Here is a 25,429-nt window from a genome sequence, read left to right as displayed (position 1 = left end):
CCTACAGTAAGAATTACATGGTAATTCTTTTTACATAGTAAGAATTAAAATTTGAGATACAATCTTCCAGTTATAAAATAAGCCATGGAGAGGTGAGGTACCGCATGGTGACTACAGTTAGTAATATTGTATTGAGTGTTTGAAAGTTGCTGAGAGAGTAGATCTTAAAAGTTCTCATCACAAGAAAAATAATTTGTAACTGTAAATGGTGATGGACGTTAACTAGACTTACTGTGGTGATCACTTCACAATATATACAAACATCGAATCATTCTGCTGTACACCTGAAACTAATATAATGTTATATGTCAAATATGCCTCAATTTAAAAAAATTAAAATTTAGATTAAACCATGAAACTGACATTTTTGTAAGTCAGAAATGGTTGAACATTGGTAATGTCATGTGGTTAAATATAAAACAATGTTTTATTATTATTGTAGGCACATGCACATTTTAAAATCTTAAATGCATTCCAGTTTCATTCAAAACCTTTTTTTCTCTGATATTTTAATTCTTCTGGATACAGAAACAAGAATGACATAAACCAAAATATATTTAACACCCAATAATCCACAGAGGTTGGGAGGTACCCTCTTTCTAAAGTTATTACAGGGTCAACCATCAGAAATTTCTGAGTCAACTAGATTTGACTATACTGCCCCTGAGCTCCCTGAGAGAGGAAGCAAGTTGTAATGGAAATAACTGAGATTTTGGCTTCATATAGATCTGAGATCAAATCCCATCTCTGACAATTTACTCATGTGTACAATGGGTAGATTTGGAAAGTTAATGAACACGTCATAAGCTCCTTGAATCGACCCTATTAAGGGAGTGAAAGAAACAAACTCTCGTCTGGTGCCCAATAACTGTCAAGCTTTGGGCCAGGTGCTTTATGTAGGTTAGTTCGTTTCATTCTCACCACCTCCCTCTGACGAGGCATTGACACTGATATTATAATGATGATTATACTAACAAAGAATATTAGAAACACTGGTATCATGCTTACGCGTATGTAACAGGAATTTTACTTACGTAACCTTACTTAATCCTCACGGTAAAACTCACCCAGGTACCTGGGAAGAGTAATTGTTATGTGTGTGATGTGTATCATCACCAACCTCACAGAATTCTTTAAGGATTAAGTGAAGGAACATAAATAAGGCTCTGGGCCTGATGCTGATACCTTGCTCTCCCCAGAGGGTCAATCCAGGGCCCTGCTGTGCCCAAACGTGTTTCCAGGACCATGTAGCGCTTTCCCTGTGCTCAGTCAGAAGTTTGCTTAACAAGCCAGAGGCAGGACACGTCTGCTCCGTCCTAGCAGCAGGAGGCCCCTCTGGGAGTCTGAGCCTGGCAGCCAAGGCCGTTTTCTCTGGAACACCTTCCTTTAACACCACCGTCCCTTGGGTTATTGGTAGACTTCTGAGAGCTCGTTTTTGGTAGAATTTCAACTGCATTCTGCAGGAGATAGAGACCCCCAAAATCTATTCCTTTCCCCAAATTCTGATTTGTCATATTATAGCTACGAGTTTTTTTTAAGGGAAATAGCAGAATAAATAAAAAGTGAGTCAGTTTAGTTCCTTCAAGCTGAAAACAATTTTAACAGAACTTAAAGGAATTTAAATTTTTGAGTAGTTTTATTTACCACCTGGCTTTTTAGATCGGTAATGTTTGGGGTCCTAGTTACGTAGTTTTTTTATAGGATTAATCATTAGTTTCCGGACAGACTCAACACTGAGTAAGGACTGTAGCAGTGTGCTAACACGTGCAGCCCTGCAATGTTTTTCTTGTGTTTTATTTTACCTTGGTCTTTGAGAGAGGGCAATGATTAGACCTGCCAGTGGCTGGTCAATATGAGAAAAACAACTTTTTTTTTTTTTTTTTTTGCGGTACGCGGGCCTCTCACTGTTGTGGCCTCTCCTGTTGAGGAGCACAGGCTCCAGAGGCGCAGGCTCAGCGGCCATGGCTCACGGGCCTAGCTGCTCTGCGGCATGTGGGATCCTCCCGGACCGGGGCACGAACCCGTGTCCCCTGCATTGGCAGGCGGACTCTCAACCACTGTGCCACCAGGGAAGCCCGAAAAACAACTTTAAATGCTTCACACTGATCTCTGTAAACAGCTTGCTTTTTCTTAATCTATAACATTGTAACAGGCTGTAACTACATAAAAGGAAGTGAAAAAAGTAAAAGAAATACCCAAATAATTCAGAACTAAAGGTCATGTGTACTGAAATATCTATCCAAATAATTATATTAACCTTAATTAATTGAATGGCATGTCAGTTATTAATCTGACCTTGAAATAGCTCAGTGCCAATCAGGTTCAAAGTCCTTTTGTAATGTTTATTTTTACCTTAAAATCTGCTCTCGATGTAATATGCAACTTTCTTCCCACTAGAAAGCTTTGTTTTGTTTGTTAAGCTGAAATAAGATGTAAAGACATTTTTTCCCCTATTATTCACTAAAAAGGGCCTGCAAGTTAATCATCTGACCTCAAAACAAAATTGACACAACTGTGCTTATTTGTGCCTAAAAGAGATATCAGTACACCCACTGAAATGCGTCTCTAGCCGGAGGTCACGGTTAAGGTTATTGGCATGGCTTTATGAGGGGGCTCGTGTTGCAGCTGTCTGCACTGTCCCTAGCCTGAAGATAAATAGCAGACTTTAGTTTCCACTGCTACTGGTCTTTTAACCTTCAATAAGAACAAATGCTCTGGCTTAGCTCCATCTTCATCCTCAAAGTCTGTCTCCCAAGACCTACCCAGCTTCCAGCTTGGGCTTTCTGGTGCCACTTTCATCTTTTGGGGCTCCCCATATAGTAAAAAATGTAGAAATGCCAACACAAGTTTAAATCAATTGTAGTATATCATGAATTTAACATTTAACAAATTAACACTTTTCACACACAAACCAAAATAACAATGATTTCCTCATTTGTAAATAATCCAGTTTGAAGGTAAGCCCCAAAGTCTTGATTTAAGGCACATTGTCAGTGAGGGCTGACCGAAAGGCCCTCAAGGTCATGTCTGTGACTAGCCTGGTGGGTAACTGAGCCTGGTCCTTCATAGGATGACCTAGGAAGCAAGCCCTGGGTGGGTGGGCAGATGGATGGGCGATCACAAGGAAAGGGTGCAAAGAAGCTTTTCAGAAATCTAAGCATTATAAATGTCCCTCCTCCTGGAGGTGGCAATCAATTAAATCACTCAAAGTAATTTGTTGGTGATGCGATTTCCCCTACATTTCTTAACACAATCCCTCAGATTCTTTCATTCCCAGGGTACTACCACCCTTGGGCACCTCTAGAAATTACAGTAACTCTTTTCAGGCCACCCTTTGTCCTCTGAAATAGTGCTGATTGAGTCAGGCAAAAGGAAATGAATGCCGGAGATTGAACTCCAGAGATCTGTCGGCTCCTTAGCTTCCCAGGATGTTAGGAGACTTTTCTCTTGTAAAACCTACCGGAAAAATAAATAGGCTAAAGAGAAGAACAAATCATTCTCATAAGGGGAAAAAAAAAAACCATGTAGCAAAAAAAAAAAAAAAAAAAAAAGCATTGGAAAATATTAGCACTCCTTGGTAATTAGGAAAATACTAACGAAAGTAATCTTAAAGTAACTTTTTATAGATACTGAATTAACAAACAAAATTTAATTACATCCAGTGCTGTGATAAACAGGTAAGCTCCTGTGTTGCTGGTAACATTATAAGTTGACATAACCTTTCTGAAAATCAATATGGATATATATATATATATATATACACCAATATATACCAATGACTACAAAATGTTCATATTCCTTGAAGCAGTAACCTCACTTCTGAGAACTGTTTCAGGGAAATAATAGAACTAAAAAAAAAAAAAAAAAAAAAGACTGAATGCACAAAAATGTTTATTGCATTGTTGTCTAAAATTGTGAAAATCTGGAAGGAGACAATGTCCCTAACTAGAGGAGGGTGGCTACAGACTTTACACTCCTTCAACCCCAGAGCTGTTGAACAGTCATTAAAAATTACAGTTACGTGTAGTATCATCAGTGTTGAAAAGAATGACCACGATAACCAGGTGACACTGTGCTCTCTGATGACAACTTGTTCCAACCTCAAGGCCTTTCTTGCATTTTCTGTTCAGCGCGGCACGTCCTCCCCAGGCTGCTTGTTGCAAAGCCGCCTTCTTCTCAGCCTTTAGGGCTCAGTTTAGTTTTAATTTCCTCATCGAGACTGTCCTGATCACCTGCCCAGGTGGTCCCTCCCAGTCCCTCTCTGCCACATCTCTTATTTCCGGTCCTTGCTAGAACCTCTCACTCTCTCAAGCACTTTTATTCCGTCGTTGGTTTCTTGGGGTGTTAATATCTGCCTCTTCCTCCGGAACGTCAACACCCCATTTACCACTCTAGTTCTCCACTCTCTACCCTCAGCTACCAGAACCCCACCCGGTTGATCTTCCTGAAATCATAGAACTTGGACAACTACATCCGAGTTCAAATTAGAACCCCATTCTCGATTTCCTCCTTGGATTTAAATTCCTCTTATCCTCAAGCTGAGAAGCAGTTTACAAACAACCACTGCTCTGGGCACGTGGAAGTGGTGTGTGAGCCCCGGGCGGGCGGGTGGCCGTGGGGGGCAAGGGGCCTCTGCTCTGCCTCTGGTCCATCAGCTGCCCTCTCCCTTGCTGAGGGGCCCCGTCCACAGCCCGCACCCGCGGACATACCCTGACCCGCAGCTGGGTCCAGCCCACAAGGAGGGAGAGCAGACGACAGACTTGCTATCATCCCAGGGCCCGGGAAGGTTGTCTGTCCACAAGCACCTCAAAGCCACACTCCCTTGACTCCTGAAATCCCCACCATTAGAGCTGCTTCTGTGAGCCAAAGGTCTATGTAAAAATATAAACAGCCAAGACACACGGCAGATCTTCAAATCCAAGAATGTAGGTCTTGTCCATAGAGGTATGTGGAGGGGCAGTGTTCCTCAGCGGATGGTATCCCCAGAGACTGGAGCTGAATGGGATGATGTGTGTAGAGGCCTTGGCTGGTTGAAAGTTGATAACTCCCTGGGCTAGGTCTCTCCAGTGACCTGGAGGTTTTTCCAGACTTAATACATCAGGTGCCAGCCTGACAGAAGGCAGCGAGTGTGCCTGCTTGCCAGGACATTTGTCCAGTTCACTCAGAGCTCTGACTCTACTACGCAAATGTCAGATTTGGGAGCCTGGCTAGGGGCAGGAGCTGAGGTCCGTCAGCATCCAAAGGGGCCAAGGGTCATGATCTGAAGAGTCTAGGAGAGAGCTTGGGTGGGGGAGCTCAGAGGCCAAAGTAGCAACCCACATGCTAGACGAGGTGGAGGGGGTGACTTGAGCTGCAATAGAAGAAGCAGGAAAGCAAGGTTTCTAAACTTCCCCACCTCAGTACTCTTCCTACAGGGACAAGACACGAGGTGGAACACTGCTCCCATATTCTCCCTTCTGTTCTACCGTCACTTCTCCAGCTCAGCTCTTACCTTGTGATCAGAAATAGGCAAGGACACTTCCTCTCTTTTCCTCTCCTTCTCAATTCAGCTACTTGCTCGATATAAAATGGGAATTGTAGGAACTATATGAATTATCTGAAGCAAAAGAGAAAGAAACAGGGCCGCCAGGGCTCAGATAGCCAAGCCTGAGTGCCATTTGCAGGAGGACAAGAACTGGTCTTTCCCCCATTCATTTAGGCACCAATATATTGAACTCTACCCGGGGAGAAAGGGGACTGAGGGCAACTAGTGAGTGTAAGCTTATGCCATAAATCGTTTGCTTCTAAAGCCCTGCAACCAAGAACCTTGATCATGTTGCAGACAGGGTTCAAGGAACCCATCTAGACCAGAGCAAACTACACCCGTGTAACAAGTATCCCCAACAGGGCGGCTCTGTGTTCATGGTGAGTCCAGACAGCTGACAGTAAACTCGCTCTCCTGCAGGACTTGAAGGTAAAGCAGTTCCCTGCTGCTCCTTTTCTGGGGCTGTAGAGTGAACCCATTTTATAAGAACAAAACTCTTACTCCATGGTATTCTGTGGGCTAGTCTTCCTGTCCTACCCAGAGGAGAGTTAAATCATAGGCAATCTGCTGTTACCTGGAAGATGGGATACTGACATCACAGAAACTACAGTAATACGAATTGCTTCTTATATTCCTAAAGACATAACATATATTCTTTTATTTTATCCTTGCACCTCTCCTTCCAGGAAGGTATTATTACACCTGTTTCAGCCAGAGGTTCAGTAAGAGGCTGAGGGCATATCCTTGTGCACATGGCCTCAACCCCGTGGGGATGCTCATGTTTGTTTCCAGTTGGCTTTGTTTGGACTCACCTACCCCCAAAAGCCTGATTAAGAGGAAAGTAATTGTGTGCCCTAAACTGAGGAATTTTAAGAGATAAAAATGTAACACAGGCAAATAAACAGTCTTTATTCAAAAGTATCAAAAGTCAGCATATTTCACCTATCAGCATTTCCGACAAGCTTTAGTTTCAATTCATGTGCAAACCCGATTTTGCTGACATGGCAAATTAAATGGCCACATTTTCATTTTGTCCCCATGATTTAGATACCTCTCTTTTTCTTACCACACAGCCAGAACTCTGATTGGACTTTGACAAAGCCCTGAACATTTGGAAAAATGGAGTCAGGCGAGCTCAGTATTTGCAGGTTGTGCTCTGCGATAATGTGCCTGGTGGCAGAGTGGATGTCTCCCGCCACATTGAACTAACCAACGTAGACACTGATGAAAGTTGGTAGTCAGAGCTTTGAGAGATACTGCGAGGTTCTTTTAAACTGAGACAATTGTAAAAGGCTTTAACTCTGTCACTTATACAGCCGTTAACTCAGTTCAGCCCAGCAGATTGCTTTGATTTGTTCATTAAATATATTATTTTTGCATTAATTGAGCTCATTTGATGAGAAAGATTTTCACTCGGTAAAATTTACAGCTAATGGCTTGGAAATCTATTAGATTTTGCACCCAATAATTCATCTTAGAATTTTCAAAGAGTAGCTAGTTTAAGTAAGCTGAGATAAATCGTAGATAATCGAGGAATCATCTGATCTGCAGAAACGGGGCAATGTGTTTTTTCACTGTGAGCACCATTCGTGACTTTATTTAATTATTTTCTGCAGTAGAACAAAGGATACATCAAGGCCATGAAGGTCTTTTGTTTTGTGGCTCTGTGCCCCGCTGTGCAGGTATTCATCTAAAATGATTTAACCAAACTTTGCTGTGATGGCGATCACCAGTGTGGACACATACAGGCTTCTGAGTTCTGAGTTCACTATAAAGCTGAAAGTTCTAACAAAGATAATTTGAGAAGTACATCTGCCCATAGTTTACTGCATTTGCTGATAAAACTTGCTAGAAATCTGAGATTTCATTTTTTTACCTCAAATACAAAAAAGAATTTAGAATTTAAAATGGGTTGTATCATTAATATTTCTTGGAAATGAAAAGCCATGATAACAACTGTCATTCTGGTCCATTTCTGAAAGTTTCCAGCATCAGTCTAAGAGCAGTAAAATTATCTCCAATAGGTTTGCATCACCCCTGAAAGCAGCCTTCAGTATTTCCTTTCCAACTGAAAACATTTCTTTGTCTGACTGAAAATTATCATGTAGCTGGGAAAGAAACTATATTAATCAAAATTTAGATATTCAATGAAATAGGATAATCTGATTTTTTTTTCATTCTGGAGAAAGAAAGTTTTCTCTTCTCAAATTTAAGGGTGATCCAAGTAAACCCCACTTTAAATCAAGGAGGATTTTGGAAAAGAGATGAGGCTCTCTAACTACACCAACCCTCTATGTACATATACTCAGCCTTTCTGAACCCACATAAATACTGTCTCCATGGATAAGAACTCACAAGTTTGTAAATAGTAAATAAAGATTAAGAATTGGGCAGATTGTGGGCACTACTTTTTTTTTTTTTTTTTTTTTTTTTTTTTTTTGTGGTACGCGGGCCTCTCACTGCTGTGGCCTCTCCCGTTGCGGAGCACAGGCTCTGGACGCGCAGGCCCAGAGGCCATGGCTCACAGGGCCAGCCACTCTGTGGCATGTGGGATCCTCCCAGACCGGGGCTCGAACTCGCGTCCCCTGCATCGGCAGGCGGACTCTCAACCACTGCGTCACCAGGGAAGCCCTGTGGGGACTACTTTTAACATACAATTTACTTAGAACTCAATTTGCTTATAACGTATCTGGATTCAGTAAACACACAAAGCAGTAATTTATTCTTTCATTCATCCCTTTCACAAAGATTTGATTTGTATTTGATGCCAATGAACAAGGTTTATAGCATAAACCTATCCTTCAAGAGGTGGTAAAATGTAGGAAAACTAAGCAACATAAAGCACTTCTCAGGGTTCTAGAGTGACATGTACTTAAGGGAGGTGGAGATATTACTGACCATAGCTCTAGGGATTCAAAAGAAAGAAAGAAGATTGTGGAGTCAACTTCACAGAGGAAGTAAATCCCAAACTGGCCTTGAAAAGAAGTAAGGTGGGACTTACCACAAGGGAGAGGGGAGCATATTCCTATGGGGGTTTTTAAAGACATGAATGAAAATTGCACACATCGGGGCTAGGAAGAAATCCACGTCTGAGTGGAGCAGAAAGTCTCTTTGGAAAGGAGAAAAATATAAGATTGACTGCATCAGGGAGAGCAGAGACAGAGGGTCCGGGTATTGGGAACTTGAATTTGATCCATCCTACAACATGGAAATGTTGGTTATTAATCAGGAGAGAAGGTGACTAGGAAAATTAATCTGCAGGGTGAATTAGGAGGAGGAGAGTTTGAAAGACCAAACAGACTCTTCACTACCACCCAGGGTGGGCCAGAGTAGCTCTGGAACTGGGTGTATTAAGCAGACCCACCGTGCACTGCACAACAGCAAGCTGGATACAGGGTAGGAGGAGGTGAAGATGGCGCTGATCTTCTGAGCCCAGACGCAGGGCTCACGCTACCAGTAAAGTCAGCGTTTACCTCCGGGGGAGGGGGAGGGGGAGGGGGGGCGGGGCGGGGCGGGGGGGGCGCGGAGGAGTCACCTGAAGGCCTCCACACGGGCATTTGATTCCACTAAGTACTACTCAAGAATCCCAAGATACAGTTCCCTAAAGGAACACTAGAGACTTCCCTAGTCCTCATGGACCATGGGAACCTTGAACTTTGATTCATAAACTTCCCCAACATCTGTAGCTGGAATCTGGCTTTTTTCAAAGGATATAGAAAGACCATCCAGATACTTACAAGGTTCCTCCTTTTTACCTTCTCACCTTCTTCCTACTAGTCTGTAGTTACAGGTTTTCCCAACACCTCTGGTCTGACTCTACCAGGCGTCCTTCTGCAAGTAACATAGGCATCCTGGACAGTAGCTCTCAGGCTGCTTTTCTGTCTCGAGTACATTAAAGCCTTATGATTTCCTCCTCTAGAAGACTATATAACTAACACCTACAGATCTAGAAATAAATCATAAGTGCTCATAAAGGTGGGAGGGATGGAACGTGAAGTTAATCCTAGAATTTCCCCATAGTCCTCCTGTATCATACGGCACTGAATAAAAAGTCCTTGAAATCAATCAGCCTTGATTTTTTCTTCCTGAACATATTTTGGTAAAGGATGTCATTATTTCAAGGACTTATAAAGAAGGAAAGATAGCATAATAGTCTGTATCATAAAAATGAAGCTAGGATGAACAGTTTGCTGCTCTGTGAAACACAAATTGCTTGCTTGCAGTGAGTAGAATATCTCCCCTGACATTTATTCACCTAGACCCTCTCTCCTGATGCCATTCCTTCTCTACAGGCTTAAGCTTCTTCTAGAGTTAGAAAGGCCAAGTTCCTGCTCCCTGTGTGCTGCCCATGCTGGCGTAGGATGCTTAGACCTCCCTTCTGGGTCTTTCTATCACCTCCTTGTTGTACTCCAGCCTATGTGCCTCCCACCATTTCTCTTTCTCAGCATCCCAGAACCATGTCCTGCTTGTGTCACTTTACTAAGTGATTTCACCTCCTAAACCTCAGTGTGCTCCCTGTGCTGAGGCGGTAATAGTATCTAGCTCATAGGGCTATTCTTAGCTTTAAATGACATTATGCTAGGATTGTTGTTGTTATTATTACTCCACCATGAGATAAGCCAGCAGGAAATAGATTTAGGACAAGAGCTGGACTTAGAACTCTCTGCTCCTTTTCTGTTGAGTGTTCACTGAATCTGCATTGAATCATGTGGACCAACAAGAAAAGAGATACACTTCTACTTCACAACTCGGAATACAGTTTAATTCAATGGCAACTGAATTTATAGTTGTAATTATCCTGTAGAGGGATAAATTGGTGAACCCACTTATTTTTCTCAGTATAACTTCCAAGTCAAATTGTCAATAATCAGAGATGAACCTAATTTGCTTTTTTGTAGTCTTGACCAAATCACTGTCAACTGAATATATTTAGGAAACCAACCCATACATTTGGTCTTTATTCTAATAAATCAAAATCTACATTGAAGTAGCAGAATGGAATAATTTTTGGTAGTGTGTCAACAAATAATTTGAATTTTTGACAGTGTTCTCTTTCTAAACTAGAACTAACTATATAAACCTTGGTCTTTTGGGTTTTTTTAGAACTTGATTTGAAAGCTGAATTTGATGCTTATGAGATCTGTGACTTACTTTGAAGAACTACACAGATGCTTTGTGATTATCTTTTCAGTTGAAATACTGTGCATCCATTGAATAACCATCCTTTCCAAAAGCTTATTCCAAAGTTGTGTTGTGATATTATATAATGCAATGTTAGGATGAGCAGAGATCACCCAAAGTTCAGTCCCTTCTTTCTACAGGGAAGGTAACTGAGATTCAGAGAAATTAAGTAACCTGTCCATAGTTAACCATCTAGTGAGTTATTGAACATTGCAGCTGCTAAGGTTTGAAAAATTATATGGCAAGTTATTTGCCTTTGAAGTTCAGTGTTACTTCCACTATATCACTACACCCCAATGTTATCCTTGTTCATTTCCTACAGAATAAATCTGCTTTGCCGTTGCAAAATGGCAGTTGTTTAGAAATCTTCATTGTCTGTCTCAAGGAACATTTAAATATCTAATTGACAATTGGGCCAAGATCCATGATATCTTTTGTTTCACAAGTGATCAACGCCCCCATTCAGAGATGAAAACCTTTCCTTGAGCTTTCGAAACTATGATGGCTTAGGAACCTCTTGCTTTAGTCACCCAGCTCCAGCGTCAAAAGGTGAGGGAGAGAGACAGACATCCAGCTGGAAATCGAGGTCTTGCTTCAAAGCTTTTATCTTCAGAGGAAAGAAATCTTATGAATTTCATTAATGTCAACAAGATCTGAGGAGATTTGGAGTGTTGAAGCCTTTGGGCATCTCTAGCATGACATATGCTCTGGTTATTATAAGTTTTTGGTTGCAAAACCATTGCAACTTTGATTCACACCCGCCACGAACCAACACTCTAGAAATATCCATTGTACAGTCAGACTTAAGGATATGTTGAAAACAATCACTTTCCAAGAGAATATGAAGTTAGCCAAGGAAGCCGTGGCTAAGTTTGGGCCAAACAGGGAAATACCGAGAATTCTGAGTAGGGTGACACATGTTATCACTAAGGAAAAAAAAAAAAAAAAAGATGAGTGTCCTCAAAGTAACATAGCAAAGCTAAAAAAAGAAAGTGAAGGAAGCATTTCTTCAGGATTCTAAAAGCAGATAACCCCAAAACATCTTCCCAAAAGGCTTCTTCTCTTATTCAATGAAGAAAACTGAAATTCCTCCTAGTTTGTCTTCCCCTCTTCCCATCCTCTTCCATTTCCTCATCTCCAGAAAGGATCAGACTGGAATTTACAGTTGTTTCCACTGTAATTTTCCAAACTTTATGGGGGAAAGCCCTTTTATTCCAAAACAGGTAACACTATTTCTATAAAGTAAATTGGGTTCAAACTAATCCCAAATAAACAAAATATTTCTGGTAAAGCAAATGTTGACAATATAATCTAGATCTTGAAATGAAAAACTCCTTAAAAGACAAAGTAGATCTGTCTCTTCTCTCCCTTTCTTAATTCAAATTAAAAAGCAAAAAACTTGGGCTTCCCTGGTGGCGCAGTGGTTGAGAGTCCGCCTGCCGATGCAGGGGACACGGGTTCGTGCCCCCGTCCGGCAAGATCCCACATGGCGTGGAGCGGCTGGGCCCGTGAGCCATGGCCGCTGAGTCTGCGCGTCCGGAGCCTGTGCTATGCAACGGGAGAGGCCACAGCAGCGAGAGGCCCGTGTACCACAAAAAAAAAAAAAAAGCAAAAAACTCAAAGCAACCATTTATAAACTCATGTGAGTTATCATCTTTTTAATGAAATCTTTTTTGATGATAAGAATCATCATTTTAATAAATATCTGTTGGAAAATATTAGTTTTATTCCACTACAACTAACGTTTCTGCTTAAATACCAATTAGTGCAAACAGGGAATTACTGTTTGAGGTCATCTCCAGCTTGTAACTGTTAAATCCACTAAGCCCAAAATTGAAATTTTGTTCAGAAACATCCAACAGAACATCTGTGTTGGTTTAATGTCATCAAGAAACATCTTATCACAAAAATATTTGCAGTAGGTTCCACACACACACACCCTGCCGAGACCTGAGCCCAGGCCCCAAGGGCTCACTCTCTCTCCAGAGCAGATGACGTCATTGAGACCCAGGCAGAAGGAAAGCAGCTTTAGCTGTGGCTGAAGCTGGCACTGGTTACAGGTCTTGACAGGTAAAATTCCTTTCAGTTGAGCTTTAAAGCTTTTGAAATATTTTAGTTCAACATTTGAGCAACCAAAAAAAAAAAAAAAAAAAAGTCTTTTCTGATCCAGAAAGAATTGATTTAGTTTCTTCTGTTAGTACTTTTTAAAATTCCACTCAACATTGCTTCAGGGAGGTTGTTCAGCCCCCCCCCCCCCAGGCACACAAGGAAGGACCAGAGTTCTTGCCCTGTGTTGAGCTCTCCAGCATCTCACCTGGGGAAATGGTAGACAGGCGTGTTCTCTGCAAGTCGCATTATATCCATGGATGCTCTCATACTGAGAAAAGCTTCAGGCTGGAGTTGGCCTGGATTCACGTTCACATACCATGTATGCAAAGTGGCCATGCACAAATGGCTAGAGAAGGAAGCGGTAGACCAAAGGAGGGTGCAGCCAAACCATGACCAGTCAGCAGCCATTTATTTCAAAGCCTTGTTTTATGACTGTAATTTAGCCTTCGGTGTGCTGAGAGAATCACTCTGCCTGGCTCGCTGTCTGGTGGTGTCAGAGGCTGAGGTGAATGTTGTTCCATCAGTTTAATCATCTTTTTATTTGTCTGAGGTCTTTGCTACTTTCCACAGTTATTTCAAGTGCTCTTGTACACTTAAGAGGTGACACAAACCATTGCTGTCACTGAGCATGGCAAGTTACATCATAAATTGGAGCTTCCAAAAGTTAGTAGTGTGAAGAAAGATTGCTGATGGTAGTCTGGACATCATTTGAGTCATTGCTTATCATTTCCTGATTCACTCTGGTGGTTTTTAATTGAGTTTCCCAAGCTAGTGTTTTCTTTAGGAATGTTTGGTTCATGGCTCTGCAAAGCAGCCAAGTCATGAGCAATTTCAGGAAGACAGGTGGCAGTGGGCACGATGCCTTCCTTCCTGCTGACCCACTGCCTCTCCATCGTGTGGTCGTGCTGAGCCTGTCCTGCTGCTGCTTCAGCCAGGAGCCTACCAAACTAATGGAAGTTTTCCCCAAATTGTGCCTACTGCTTTTCTTAGTCATGACCAGAAAGTATAGGTAGAGTTTATAAATTATTTCATCCATTGGTACCAAATGAGTAATACTTCAGGTATGTTGAATAAGCAACCCGAAGTAAGCATTTATGTGTTTTCTATTTCCGATGCCTTAAATAATGCTTTCATTTCCCAATAACTTCGTTGTGTATTACTGTTCATATAACAATATCTATACACTTAACATTAAAGAGTATTGACCAAAGAAACACTAGAGTCAGAAAAATCCAAATGTGAATGTAACTCTCCTTGAGCCTCTTATGGCCGTCCATACATCCTTTCACTGTTCTTCCTGTTTTCAGATAAGGGGACTCAAGTGTCTGACTAAAACACACAGATAAGCCTTCTCTCAGGGCACAGTTTCCAGTGGGAACCCAAGGAACAGGAGAGAGGCCTATGGTGCCAGGGCTCTGCAGTCAGGGTACGTGGCCCACACTGACTCTCACAGGGCGTGCATGTGACCTACAGGGACTGTGGCCAGCTAGGCTACCCCAGCTAGAAGAGAAGCTCCCCAAAGGCAAGAGCTTTTTTTTTTCCCATCTTGCATTACCCTGCAGGGCCTAGTCTTCTGCTGTCTACAGAGAGAACATCACTCTTTGGTATGGCCAAAGGTGCCATTGACACCAATCTCAGCACTAACTTGGGAAGACCTTGCTCTGGCCACCGAAAGTTTCCTTTTCCCCACTTTGCTTTTTTTTTTTTTTTTTTTTTCCATTGTTTCCTGTAATAGTAGTAACTGAAGAAAGGAAAAGAATAAAGCTTCTACACAGTCTAGAAATTGTAAAAATGCTAAGAGACTCTTTCATTGAAATCCTACAAGACATGTGTCTGCTGCTGGTCCATGTCCACTGCCTTGTAGATATGTATCTATGTGAAATGTCAGTGCATCTGATGCAGCCTGCCTTTGGATGGCCTTGGTGATGAGATGTCATGATGGTCACTTCACAATCACGAGCTGAGTTCATTCACTGAGAGCATGCCATTGACCAATGAAAGACTGGGATACACACATCCCAATTCTGACCAAAGCGGCATCTAGAAAGAGAAAGCATCCAGGTTAGGACTGTCTAAAGGGGGTTAGAGAGAAAAGGAGGATGTGTGTGCTTAAACATACTACCTACATAATCAAAAACAACTTCAGGGGGCTTCCCTGGTGGCACAGTGGTTGAGAGTCGGCCTGCCGATGCAGGGGACACGGGTTCGTGCCCCCGTCCGGGAAGATCCCACATGCCACGGAGCGGCTGGGCCCGTGAGCCATGGCCGCTGAGCCTGCGTGTCCGGAGCCTGTGCTCTGCAACGGGAGAGGCCACAACAGTGAGAGGCCTGCGTACCGTGAAAAAACAACAACAACAACAAAAAACAACTTCAACATTCAGAATAATAAGTATACTTAAAATAATCCCTAACCAAGAAGGACTTTCAAACAGTAGTTGCCCACCTCCTGCACACAAGGACCGCTAAGAAGAGAAACTAAATCCCTTGTTCTAGTCTATTTGCGTATTATCCCTTTAGAAATGCAAAGTCTGGTTTAAACCGTTGTTATACTCCTATTTGTTTGGTTATAAATAAAACATATCTTTTCCATCATCAATGTATCTTTCCAGCTGCTGGACATAAAATAGACTCCTAGCTTCCTGAATTGAAATGTCACCTTCCTAATCAGAATTGACAATTGTACATAACCATCTCGGTTTTTTTTTTTTTCTTAAAGCATCCTATTCTCACAAGTATGTTTTCCAACAGTGTCATATGTATCTTAAATGGTGAGCTCAAGCTAATCACCGCAAGCTCAGATTCTAAAAAAACCCGACAATATAACAGTTTTGAAATGGAGACCACCCCGCTCACCTGCCTCTCAACATGGCTTGACACTAAATTGTGCCTGGTCATCTTTTCAGCACCCAAAAGAAGGGGTGTGTGCCTTTCTTGGGCTTTTTTCCTACCCCAGTGATACACATTCTGCAACCACAAAATATTCCAACTCCAACTCCCTTTTTGAATAAGCAACTGTTATTCTGTTCTGTTCTTTTTATCATCTGCTTTATACACTGTTGGGAAACAAAAAAGCTACATAGTTTACTTACTCCTACAGTTAAATATTTTTTAAAAAGTAAGAATAGGTTATTATTGAAATAAAGTGTTGCTTGTCATTATAGCATTCTGGAAGGCAGTGGGGAAAACAGGGTGTGTTAAGCTTTCCATTGTGTGCAGACTTTCCACCCCCCTCTGCCCCCATCAGGAAAATATGTCTGTCCCGTGATCTATTCAGTTCTTGACCTTTTGACTAATATGCCAACAAAAGGCACCATTTATTAGTGATTAATTTACGTATCTTTGTCCATCAGGAACTGGATCAAGGCTGTCACAACTGGGCACCATCACCAATTACATTTTCCATGTGCCCCCGGGGTGTTTGCGCCCTGGGCTCGGCTGGCCGTGCAAACCTGGGTCCTGCAGGCTCCTCCCTAAGGGCACCTCTGTCGTGAGCAGGAGGAATTTATCAGGAATGTCCTCTGGAGGGAAGAAGCCCTCAAAGGGCAGCCGGACCCTCTCACTGGACCTTCTTCCCGGTTCCGATCGGAATCCTGGGAGCTGACGTTGCTCCTCACATGTACCTTCCTTACGGGTCTCCCTTGTCACACACGCTGTCTGTCCCTGTCCCTGCTGCACCTGTTTTGGACTGTGTTGCTTTGGCCCTCCCCTCTTTGGGACTTTCCTCCTTAGTATCTTTTCTTTACACCTGTAACACGCCTGACCGACCCTCCCCCACACACACGTATACACACACACACACACACACACACAAGCTTCCTCCCCCTTCTCTCTTAATTTAACCCAAGACCTTCTCCTGTTGGAAAGCCCTCCACGTGGATGGATACCTTGTTGTCCTCCCTGGTGGGTGACCCCAACTGCACTGACTCTCTTCTCAGACCACCCTGTAAATCTTTAAAAAAAAAAAAAAAAAACCTATTTCATTTGTGTGTATTTGTCTCTCTATATATATTTTTAAGTTTACCTTTAGCTCAAAAACAACAGGGCAAGAACCCTTTTGGTCAAACATCTTATCTCTTATTTGTCCTGTACAAGTATCATGTATGAATATTTTAGATGATCAGCTACTCTGTAAATCAAGCTTTGACTTCAATCCAGCTTTCCCCATCATAGCAGAAAGCCTTCCACCATGAGAAATGAAAAGTCCACCTAATTACAATGGCTTTGCATTGTAAGTTTATTGGTTATGAAAAATTGATATGCACTGTAGCTGTGTGACTCGTAGTCTTTCTCTTTCTGAAAATTAGCAATATTTCTGCCTGCCTTCACCCCCCACCAAAAGAAGCCAGTCAGGAGAGCCATGTCTTTTCTCTGTGGTACAGAAGACAGTGATATTTCTTTAACAAGTTTCTGGGAAAATCAAGCAAAAACCTGCTTATCTATGCTGTGTGTGATTGTAATTGTTACCTTTATTAATGATCTGAACCATTACTCCATCTTTTTTAAAATGTCCAAAACAACTGGGGAAAAAAAACTTTGAAATACCGTTTTTCCCTCTATAATTTTCACATTCAAGCAAGATAAGCATTTGGAGCTACATTGAAATCTGAATAAAATAAACACTTTCATCTGGTAAAGTGCGCATTTTCAAGTTGCAGCTGTTCTCCCTGTAGCATCCCATGGCCTGAGCCTTCAGGCCGTTTATCCTGAGGCCTCCCGGGCCTCTCAGCCCACCCTGTGGCCCTTTCCTTTCATCACAGGTCAGGTGGGGTAATGCCAGCAGAGGCACAGACATGACTCGCTTACTGGGAAAATAAACAGTGTTGAAACCCTTAGAAGTCTGGGTGGGAAGTGCAACTTACATGCATGTAATGACTATTATTCGAGAAAATTGTGGAATTTTTATACTCTGGATCGAAGTAGAGGGTCTCCCATTTGGGGCTGACCCCACGCACTTGGGTAACCTCACAGGTGGAGTGGAATCAGATACTTCTTATCCAAATGGTTTGAGACCGGGCTGTATATGGTGAAGCACGTCAGACCCAGGTTCCCCCGCAACGAGGCCATCGAAGGCCAAGCCTAGGAACCCCTTCCCTCAGAGTCTGAGAGGCAGCTGAGTGGTCACTCAAGGATGTGGGAGACGAGGCCTCGGTCGGGTCCTCCAGGTGCCCTCCTGGGTGGACCACCTGCCTGGACTTAGACTCCAAAACCATCAGTGGCACCAATCTCTATGAAGCCATAACGGATGACTGCCATCCAAGCATTCAGGGAGGGGTCAGGAGCAGCCCCGGCAGGAGAAGCTGTTTCCTCCTCCCCACCTGCATCTGGAGTGATGGGGGTGCCATCAGAGGGCTGCACACCTGGCTTAGTGATACCTGGAGGAGAAGGGGCTCACCCCACACACAGAAGCCACAGACGTGGGCATGGGCTAAGCCCCTCACTCCAAAGTATGTCCATTTGAAATCACATAGAGCCAGCACCCTAACCTGGTGATGGACGGACGGTTCCCTCTAAGTATGCCATCTTGGGATTTTGAAGAAGTCAAGGTCCAAGAGAACACTCTCGATGTAATTACCAGATTTAAGAAAGAGACTTCCCTGACTTGTGAACTGTTGTGTAACCATGATCACCTCACTTTCATTTACTCTCCGATTTCTTTAGTTTAGATGAATTTTCATCAGCTCCATTCTAGGACTTTGTATTTTTGTGTATCTGTCACCACTCCTAAAACTCTACAGGATCATGTAAAAATGTTAATTGCTTGCGTCTCATGACAAGCATTCAGAGAAAAATGCCTAGACACATGTGTAGGGCTTTTCGGGAAAATGCAGTGAAATAACGGGCCTCTTTGTGTGTTTGCATGACCCAGTAAACTCCGGGGACGGCATCGACTACAGCCAGCAGAAGCGGGAGAACATCGGTGACCTGATCCAGGAGACGCTGGAGGCCTTGGAGCGCTCCGGAGGAGAAGACGCCTTCATCAACATCAAGTACATGGTCCCTACCTATGAGTCGTGCTTGCTAAATTAGCGGTGGGAACAGCTGGGATTCGGGGAAGGCTTCTCCTAGCCTTCTGATCATCTGTCTCTGCTGCTGTTAGCACCTCATTATCTGTGACTTCTACGGCTCACTTTTCTACAGCTGCTAAAATAGTGGCTCATGGGCCATTGGACTTGTAGCCCTATTGAGAGCAAGGCTTTCCAATACACAAATAGTGCCTGTTTCTTAGATTACAATAGTGTACTGTGCTTATTTGTTCTAGGAGAAGAATTGCTTCTTTATACAGTTCGGAAAGAAGCAGGAGTCCGAGTTAAACCTTCAGTTGTATAGACAATAAAACTACAATTTTCATACGCAACTCAGCAGTTGTGTCTGCCTGCCCCGAGGGTGGTTGTCGAAGGCTGGAAGGGAAGCGCTGGTGCTGACTGCTTAACAGGTGTTGGTCGTGGACGACAGGCACCCGTTCAGCAGCAGCTGTGCAGAACAGTGTGCTTTGACATCCAACAAAACCGTGGAATCGATATTCCCATTACAGGAGGACAGTTTTGCTGCCCGTTATGATCCTCAGCTATAAAAATAATTGATGCTTCTAGCCCACTGGTGATCTGGGTTTGCAGGGGCTTTCCAGTTTATATTGGGAGGAGACAGGCAGGGAGGGAGGGGGAAGGTTAGGTGTGAAATGCAACATGGCAAACATGATTGTTTTAAAAACAGCTAGTTTGCATCTTTGTCCCTCTGTATTATGACATCCTGCATCTCAGGACCCCGGTGTTACTGACAAAATGCTCTCCAGTGGTTTGTTTAGGGCTTTCAATCATTTTTGAAAATGACTTATACGCATCTTAATGATCGCCCCTTGAAACAAATCATATTCTTTGCTTGGCAATTCTCCTTTCCTTGGCCTCCTCCCACGGGTGTGTTGGATGGATTCTCATTGTACCTCTAGGTGGGTCTGATGGCACTGTTTTGGAATTTTATTGAAACCAAAAAAAAAAAAAAAAGACAAAAGACATGCACTTTTTCATTCAACTGGGAAAGAAAAAAGGTGTCCGAAGAGAAGAGCAAGTGTAAGGTGCCAGCCCTGACAAGGGCCCTGCAGGCCTGTGGGGCGGTGAGCTCGGGGCATTTGAAACTCAGCCCGGAAAGCTCCAGAACGATGGACCCCTGGCTCTGCACACCTGAGAAAGGCTGTAACTGCCCAGAAATGCATAGCCTGAAGCGTCTCATTCTGTAGCAAATTGCAGCTTCTGCACAAAAATGAAGAAATGAAATGTGTTCCCCTGGGAAACGGACCCTTTGCCTCGAGATTGTTGTCACTAATTATGTAAGACACAAGTTTCCAAAGGCAAACACCGAGTTTGAAAACTGGTTCATTATTCATCTTCCCTGATGACGGGCTCAGCATATGAAACCTAGCATCCAGGACCTACCTCCTAGTTTCTGGAAGCAGTTTTTAGGATAAACGGAGATGCGTGACCGGGTAAGAAAAATTGGCGTTCGTGTATAATACTTTGAAAAGACAGAGCTAGAAGCAGACATGGACAGGTTAAGACAGGTTTTCGTCTCCAAACTATGATGTTCAGTTGTGCCCATCAGCTGCCATCCTGGCATCAGTGATGTGTTCGAAGGGACCCCGAAGTCCGTGATACTATTTGTTAGAAAGACGCTGGCTGTTAGTGGCTTTGAAGGGTCCTACCAGAATTTCCTCCACGGCTCTGTTGGGACTCAGAAGCAAGCCTGGCCTCTTACTCTCTGTGTTGCTTGTGAAAACCATCTGGTGTAGTAACAAGGAGACCCACCTGCCACTGAGCCAAGAGCCCTAACTCTGGCATGGAATTAAAATACCGGGGTTCCTTTCTCAGCCCTGTCACTTATTAGCTGTCCTGCCTGTGGGCAAGTTACTTAACCTCCCTGAGCCTCTGGTTTCCTCAGCTGTAAAGTGGAGATTACTCTACCCTGTAGGAATGTTCTAAGGACTAGAGGTGATTTTTGTGAAGTACTTAGCATAGCTTCTTCTACCTGTTGGCCTTTTATTTCAAAGAAACAACGTTTGAATAATGATTAATTTCTACCCCAGCAAAGCAATATATATGTGGGAAATCCTCAGATGACATGGTGCTTCCTACCTGGCACTGGTGAGTTCTTCGTAATAAGAAAATAATTTTGCCAAAAACCAAAATAACTATAAAGATTGCACAATGTTCTCTGAAGATTTTTTTAATGCATTGTTTTATTAGTATAGAAATAGGAGTGACTGCTTTTTCTGACTGTCACCTCTGCCCCATGTTTCACCAAAGGAGGTGATTTCCCTGTTCCTAGGGACACACAGAAAACAGAGAAAACGTCACCCGGAGCAGGAGAGTGGGTGGTGGTGACGGGGGAGAGGGTCCCAGCCACCCCGGGAAGTGTTCCCTCCCCTCCGTGGTTGGCACAGGTCAGCGGGTGGGGGACGGCGTCTCATACATTGGGAGCTGGTGGCAGAGCCCAGAGCTTGGGAAATGCCTGAGCAAATGCCCTCGATGGTGGAGAGTCATCACCAGACTGCAAAACAGAGGGATCATGGAAAAAGCCAATCAGGAAAAGGCAATCAAACACAGCCGAAGAAGAAATGTTCACGAGTGAAGAGACTGAGAAGGCATATAATGGGAACTTCAAAAGTGTGCAGGGGCTTCCCTGGTGGCGCAGTGGTTGAGAGTCCGCGGGCCGATGCAGGGGATGCGGGTTCGTGCCCCGGTCTGGGAGGATCCCACATGCCGCGGAGCGGCTGGGCCCGTGAGCCATGGCTGCTGGGCCTGTGCGTCTGGAGCCTGTGCTCCGCAATGGGAGAGGCCACAACAGTGAGAGGCCCACGTAAAAAAAAATAATAAAATAAAATTAAAAAGTGTGCAAAAATGTAAAAGGCTGTGAAAAGTAGGAAGCTGAAAATCCCCAGCAGCTTCTCAAGTGGGGAGACAGTCTATCTGTTGAAGAAAAACAATTGCCTAGAACACTGTGCCTCCTGAGGATTCAGAAGACGGTGAGCTGAAAGAGGAAGCTGAAGGTGAAATGTGTGAGGTAGAACGCGCCTCTCGGAAGAAGTTAGTCCACAGGGCCCGCTGACACCTTCCAGAGGGAGGTTTTCTCGAGAGGCTGGCAGGATAATCAGGCTGCCCCCTGAGAGCTCTCGCCCTCCCCAGCCTATTGTCTGGCCCATCGGAAATAAGCACAAGTTAAAGCATGGTGAATATGAGGGCGTCCCTTTGGTTTACAAGGTAGAGGGCAGATGGCTCTGAGGTCACTTATGGCAGGTCCCGAGGGTAACCTGTCCAAGCAGGAGGGACTGGCGTCCAAGAGAGCCTCTCACAAACATTGGAATGTAACTGTGAGAGATCGAAAACCAAGGTACCTTACAAAGTAACAGGTAAACACAGATTTGAGCAGATGCTGCAAAGTGTAGGTAATACCCAGCAGACGTACAGGAAACAAAGTATTGAGTTCCAGCTACAAATAAGAGCTAAATATTGCATCGCCGTGATAGGTTAGAACATGTGATCTCTCTCTTGATTTGAACTAATAAAGCTATTATGCCAACAAACAGGTCAAGAAAATGTGACTTTGGAATTGTAAGCTGTAAGACAGTAAATAAACTGAATTGCATTTTTAAAAAGGTCTTCCCCTTTCCCAATTTAACCAAGGAGGTGAAATACTTGTATATTGAAAACTACAAAATATTAATAAAAGAGATTGAGGAAAATACAAAAATATTTGGAAAGATATTTCATGTACATGGATTGGAAGAACCAATATTGATAAAATATCCACACTACCCAAAGCAGTCTACAGATTCAGTGCAATCCCTATCAAAACTCCAGTGACATTTTTCATAGAAATAGGACAAATAATCCTAAAATTTGTATGGAACCACAAAAGACCCCAAATAGCCAAAGCAATCTTGAGAAAGAAGAACAAAGCTGGAGGCATCATGCTCCCAGATTTCAAACTATATTGCAAAGCTATAGTAATTAAAATAGTTTGCTTGGCAGAAAAAACAGACACATAGATCAGCGGAAGAGAATAGAGAGCTCAATAGAAATAAACCCACACATATATTATATATATATATATATATATTCGTACATATACACAAATATAAATGTGTGTGTGTGTATACACACACACACACACACACACACAATTCAGCCATAAGAAATAATAAAATCCTGCCATTTGTGACAACACTCATGGACCTCAAGGACACTGTGCTCAGCGAAATAAGTCAGAGAAAGACAAATACCACATGATCTCTCTTGCACGTGGAATCTAAAAACCAAAAAAACAACAAAAAAAACCCAAGCTCATAGGTACAAAGAGCCAGAGTTGGGTCATGGGGTGGGAGAAATGGGTAAAGGGGGTCAAAACGTAAAAAGAAAAACAAAAGGTCAACTATCGCTACTATCACCACACTGCTACACCACCACCATCACTAAACCCTGCCAGCACCACTATGGAGGCTTTTGGGACTGATTTAATATCTACAATAACAATTATGAGATTTTAAAAACTACATTGTTTTACTAGCATGAAAATAAGAATGGCCTGCTTTTTCTAACTGTCATCTCTACCCTGGGTTTGTCTTTATGTCTTCCAAATAATTTCTGATTAACTAAAAGAGAAAAGAGAATCTTCCCAGGTTTTGGAACTCTGAGTGAGACATTGGCTTCTTTCACCTGCTACATTTTTACCTTGAAACTCCCTTCCTAAGGTATCCAAGGGAACGCAACGATGCCAAGTGGGAAACATCAAGCACTGGTGTAGGAAGCGAGGGTTTTTGTCTGTCTGTCTGTCTGTTTATCACTGTGTTCAATTTCTTGAAGACACCATCCAGGGGGCGAGTTAGCCCAGGGAAGAAATAGAGGAGGCTCCGGATGTGAGGGTGGATCACAGGAGGGTCTGGGTCGGAGCACTGAGCCTGTTACTCAAGAACTTCAGGGTCCAGAGCCGGTCACTTAAACTCAGCTTCCTCACTGGAACAGCCCCTGCTTCCCAGGGTGGCTGCAAGGACCGCGTGACGGATGTTGGGGGACACAGCAGCTGGAGCGCAGGAGTGGGAAGCCAGCAGAACTGGGGTGAAGTCTCCTTCCACTGAGCAGAGGCCCTGTGAGCTCAGGCAGGTTATCAAAACTCGCATCACAGGACAAATGCCTGTGAATAGAGGGCTCAGCAGGGAGCCTAGCGGGACAGATGGGAGCCTGGGAGGGATCCCCTGAGAGAACAGCTAGCCTGGGGCCTGGAGCCGTGGAAGTGCTTGATCCATGTGGGCTGCAAGGGGAGGCCTCGTCCTGTGGGTCTTGCTTATCCCACTGGACCTGATGAGGAAGATACCAGAGTTCTCAAAAGCCCAACTGTGCCCTGGAAGTCGCCTCGGTGGGCACACCCTCATCTTCGAGAGAGGCCTCTCCCCCCCGCCCCCCGGTACTGCAAGAGCAGCACCTAATTTTTATGGCCGAACTAAACCTGGAAACATCAGACAGAATACAAAGTTCGAAAATTCTGTGAAAAGGTGGCATGCTTGGAGAATATGATCTTCCAACCTGAAGCTTTTTTACACAAACAGGACTTAAGTCCTTTCAGGGTTTACTTACATGCGATCTAGAAGCGAGAGACGTTTGGTACAGGTGGTGGGACATCTAGAACAGTCATTTTGAGAGGCTGAGACAAAGTAATTATTTTTCAAGACACACTACGTCTCTTACTTGTTTGGGCTATTCTGAGAATGTTCATCTCTAGCCATTTGTAAGCAGAGGCTGGGAAGCTTGAAGACTGATTTTATAGAAGTAATATGCCTGGGAAAATATTCCATGAACATTTTTCTAATCATAAATTTCTACTCTCTGATGGGATTTAAAATGGAGTCAGAAAAAAATTCAAGTGCTTTTTAAACAACTCTACCCATGAAGGCTTCCCTTTTCTACAAATGTACCAGTTGACCAAAACGTATCCAAAGTGGGACACTTCCCGATGTAAACTCAAAATGACCAAGCTCCCAGTCACACCAAGACAATCCGTGTCCCTGATTTGAATATTCAGGGCCCAGAAGGCTGTCGGCCCTCACACGGCCCGCAGGACAGCACTGCCCCAGCCAGGCAGAGCCACTCAGGCGGTGACCGACCCTAGGCCACTCCTTCCCCGCTCGGTCTCCCTCGGGCCCTGTGGGAAACTCACACAACCACCATCTTTATAAGACCCAGGAAGAAGGGCTTTCCCAAGCTCCACCAACCTCATTTCTTTTCGAATAAGATATTGGAAGTGAATTAAATGTTCTGGTTTCTCTGTGCACTGGACTCAGCATCTCTCTGCTCTGATAATGAGCAGAGAAGGAAAGGCCATTTTGAAATGGGCACTGCCACCCACTCTACTAGGATTATTTGTAATCAGGGCGTTTTAATGCAAAAGAAACTCTGTGTCCTCTCTGCTCTGCGGTGAGAAAAAAGAAAATAACAGTACTTAGCTTAATCAAGAACACTTTCCAGCAGGAAAATATGTATTGGTGTTGAATCTGATTCTAAAAATATCTCCAGTCGTCTTTGTCTCTTTTGCCATCTTCAAAGCGTGAGTGTGTCGAAGCTGGATGGAGATCCA

At 43.4% G+C, this 25,429-nt stretch overlaps 1 protein-coding gene across 1 annotated transcript in view; it reads left to right on the top strand.

Annotated features, from left to right (window-relative positions):
- PACRG (parkin coregulated) overlaps positions 1-19,134 on the top strand; it is a 532,036-nt gene extending 512,902 nt beyond the window's left edge. The window contains exon 5 of the mRNA XM_060114947.1: positions 18,681-19,134. Within this exon, the coding sequence (XP_059970930.1) occupies positions 18,681-18,841 (161 nt within the window). The 3' untranslated portion in view covers positions 18,842-19,134. The remainder of the gene's footprint in view (positions 1-18,680) is intronic.
- Positions 19,135-25,429: the final 6,295 nt, after the last annotated feature.

The sequence above is a fragment of the Mesoplodon densirostris genome, chromosome 12 (assembly GCF_025265405.1).
Source record: "Mesoplodon densirostris isolate mMesDen1 chromosome 12, mMesDen1 primary haplotype, whole genome shotgun sequence".
Lineage (NCBI taxonomy): Eukaryota > Metazoa > Chordata > Mammalia > Artiodactyla > Ziphiidae > Mesoplodon > Mesoplodon densirostris.
This window is presented reverse-complemented; position numbering and strand designations above follow the sequence as displayed.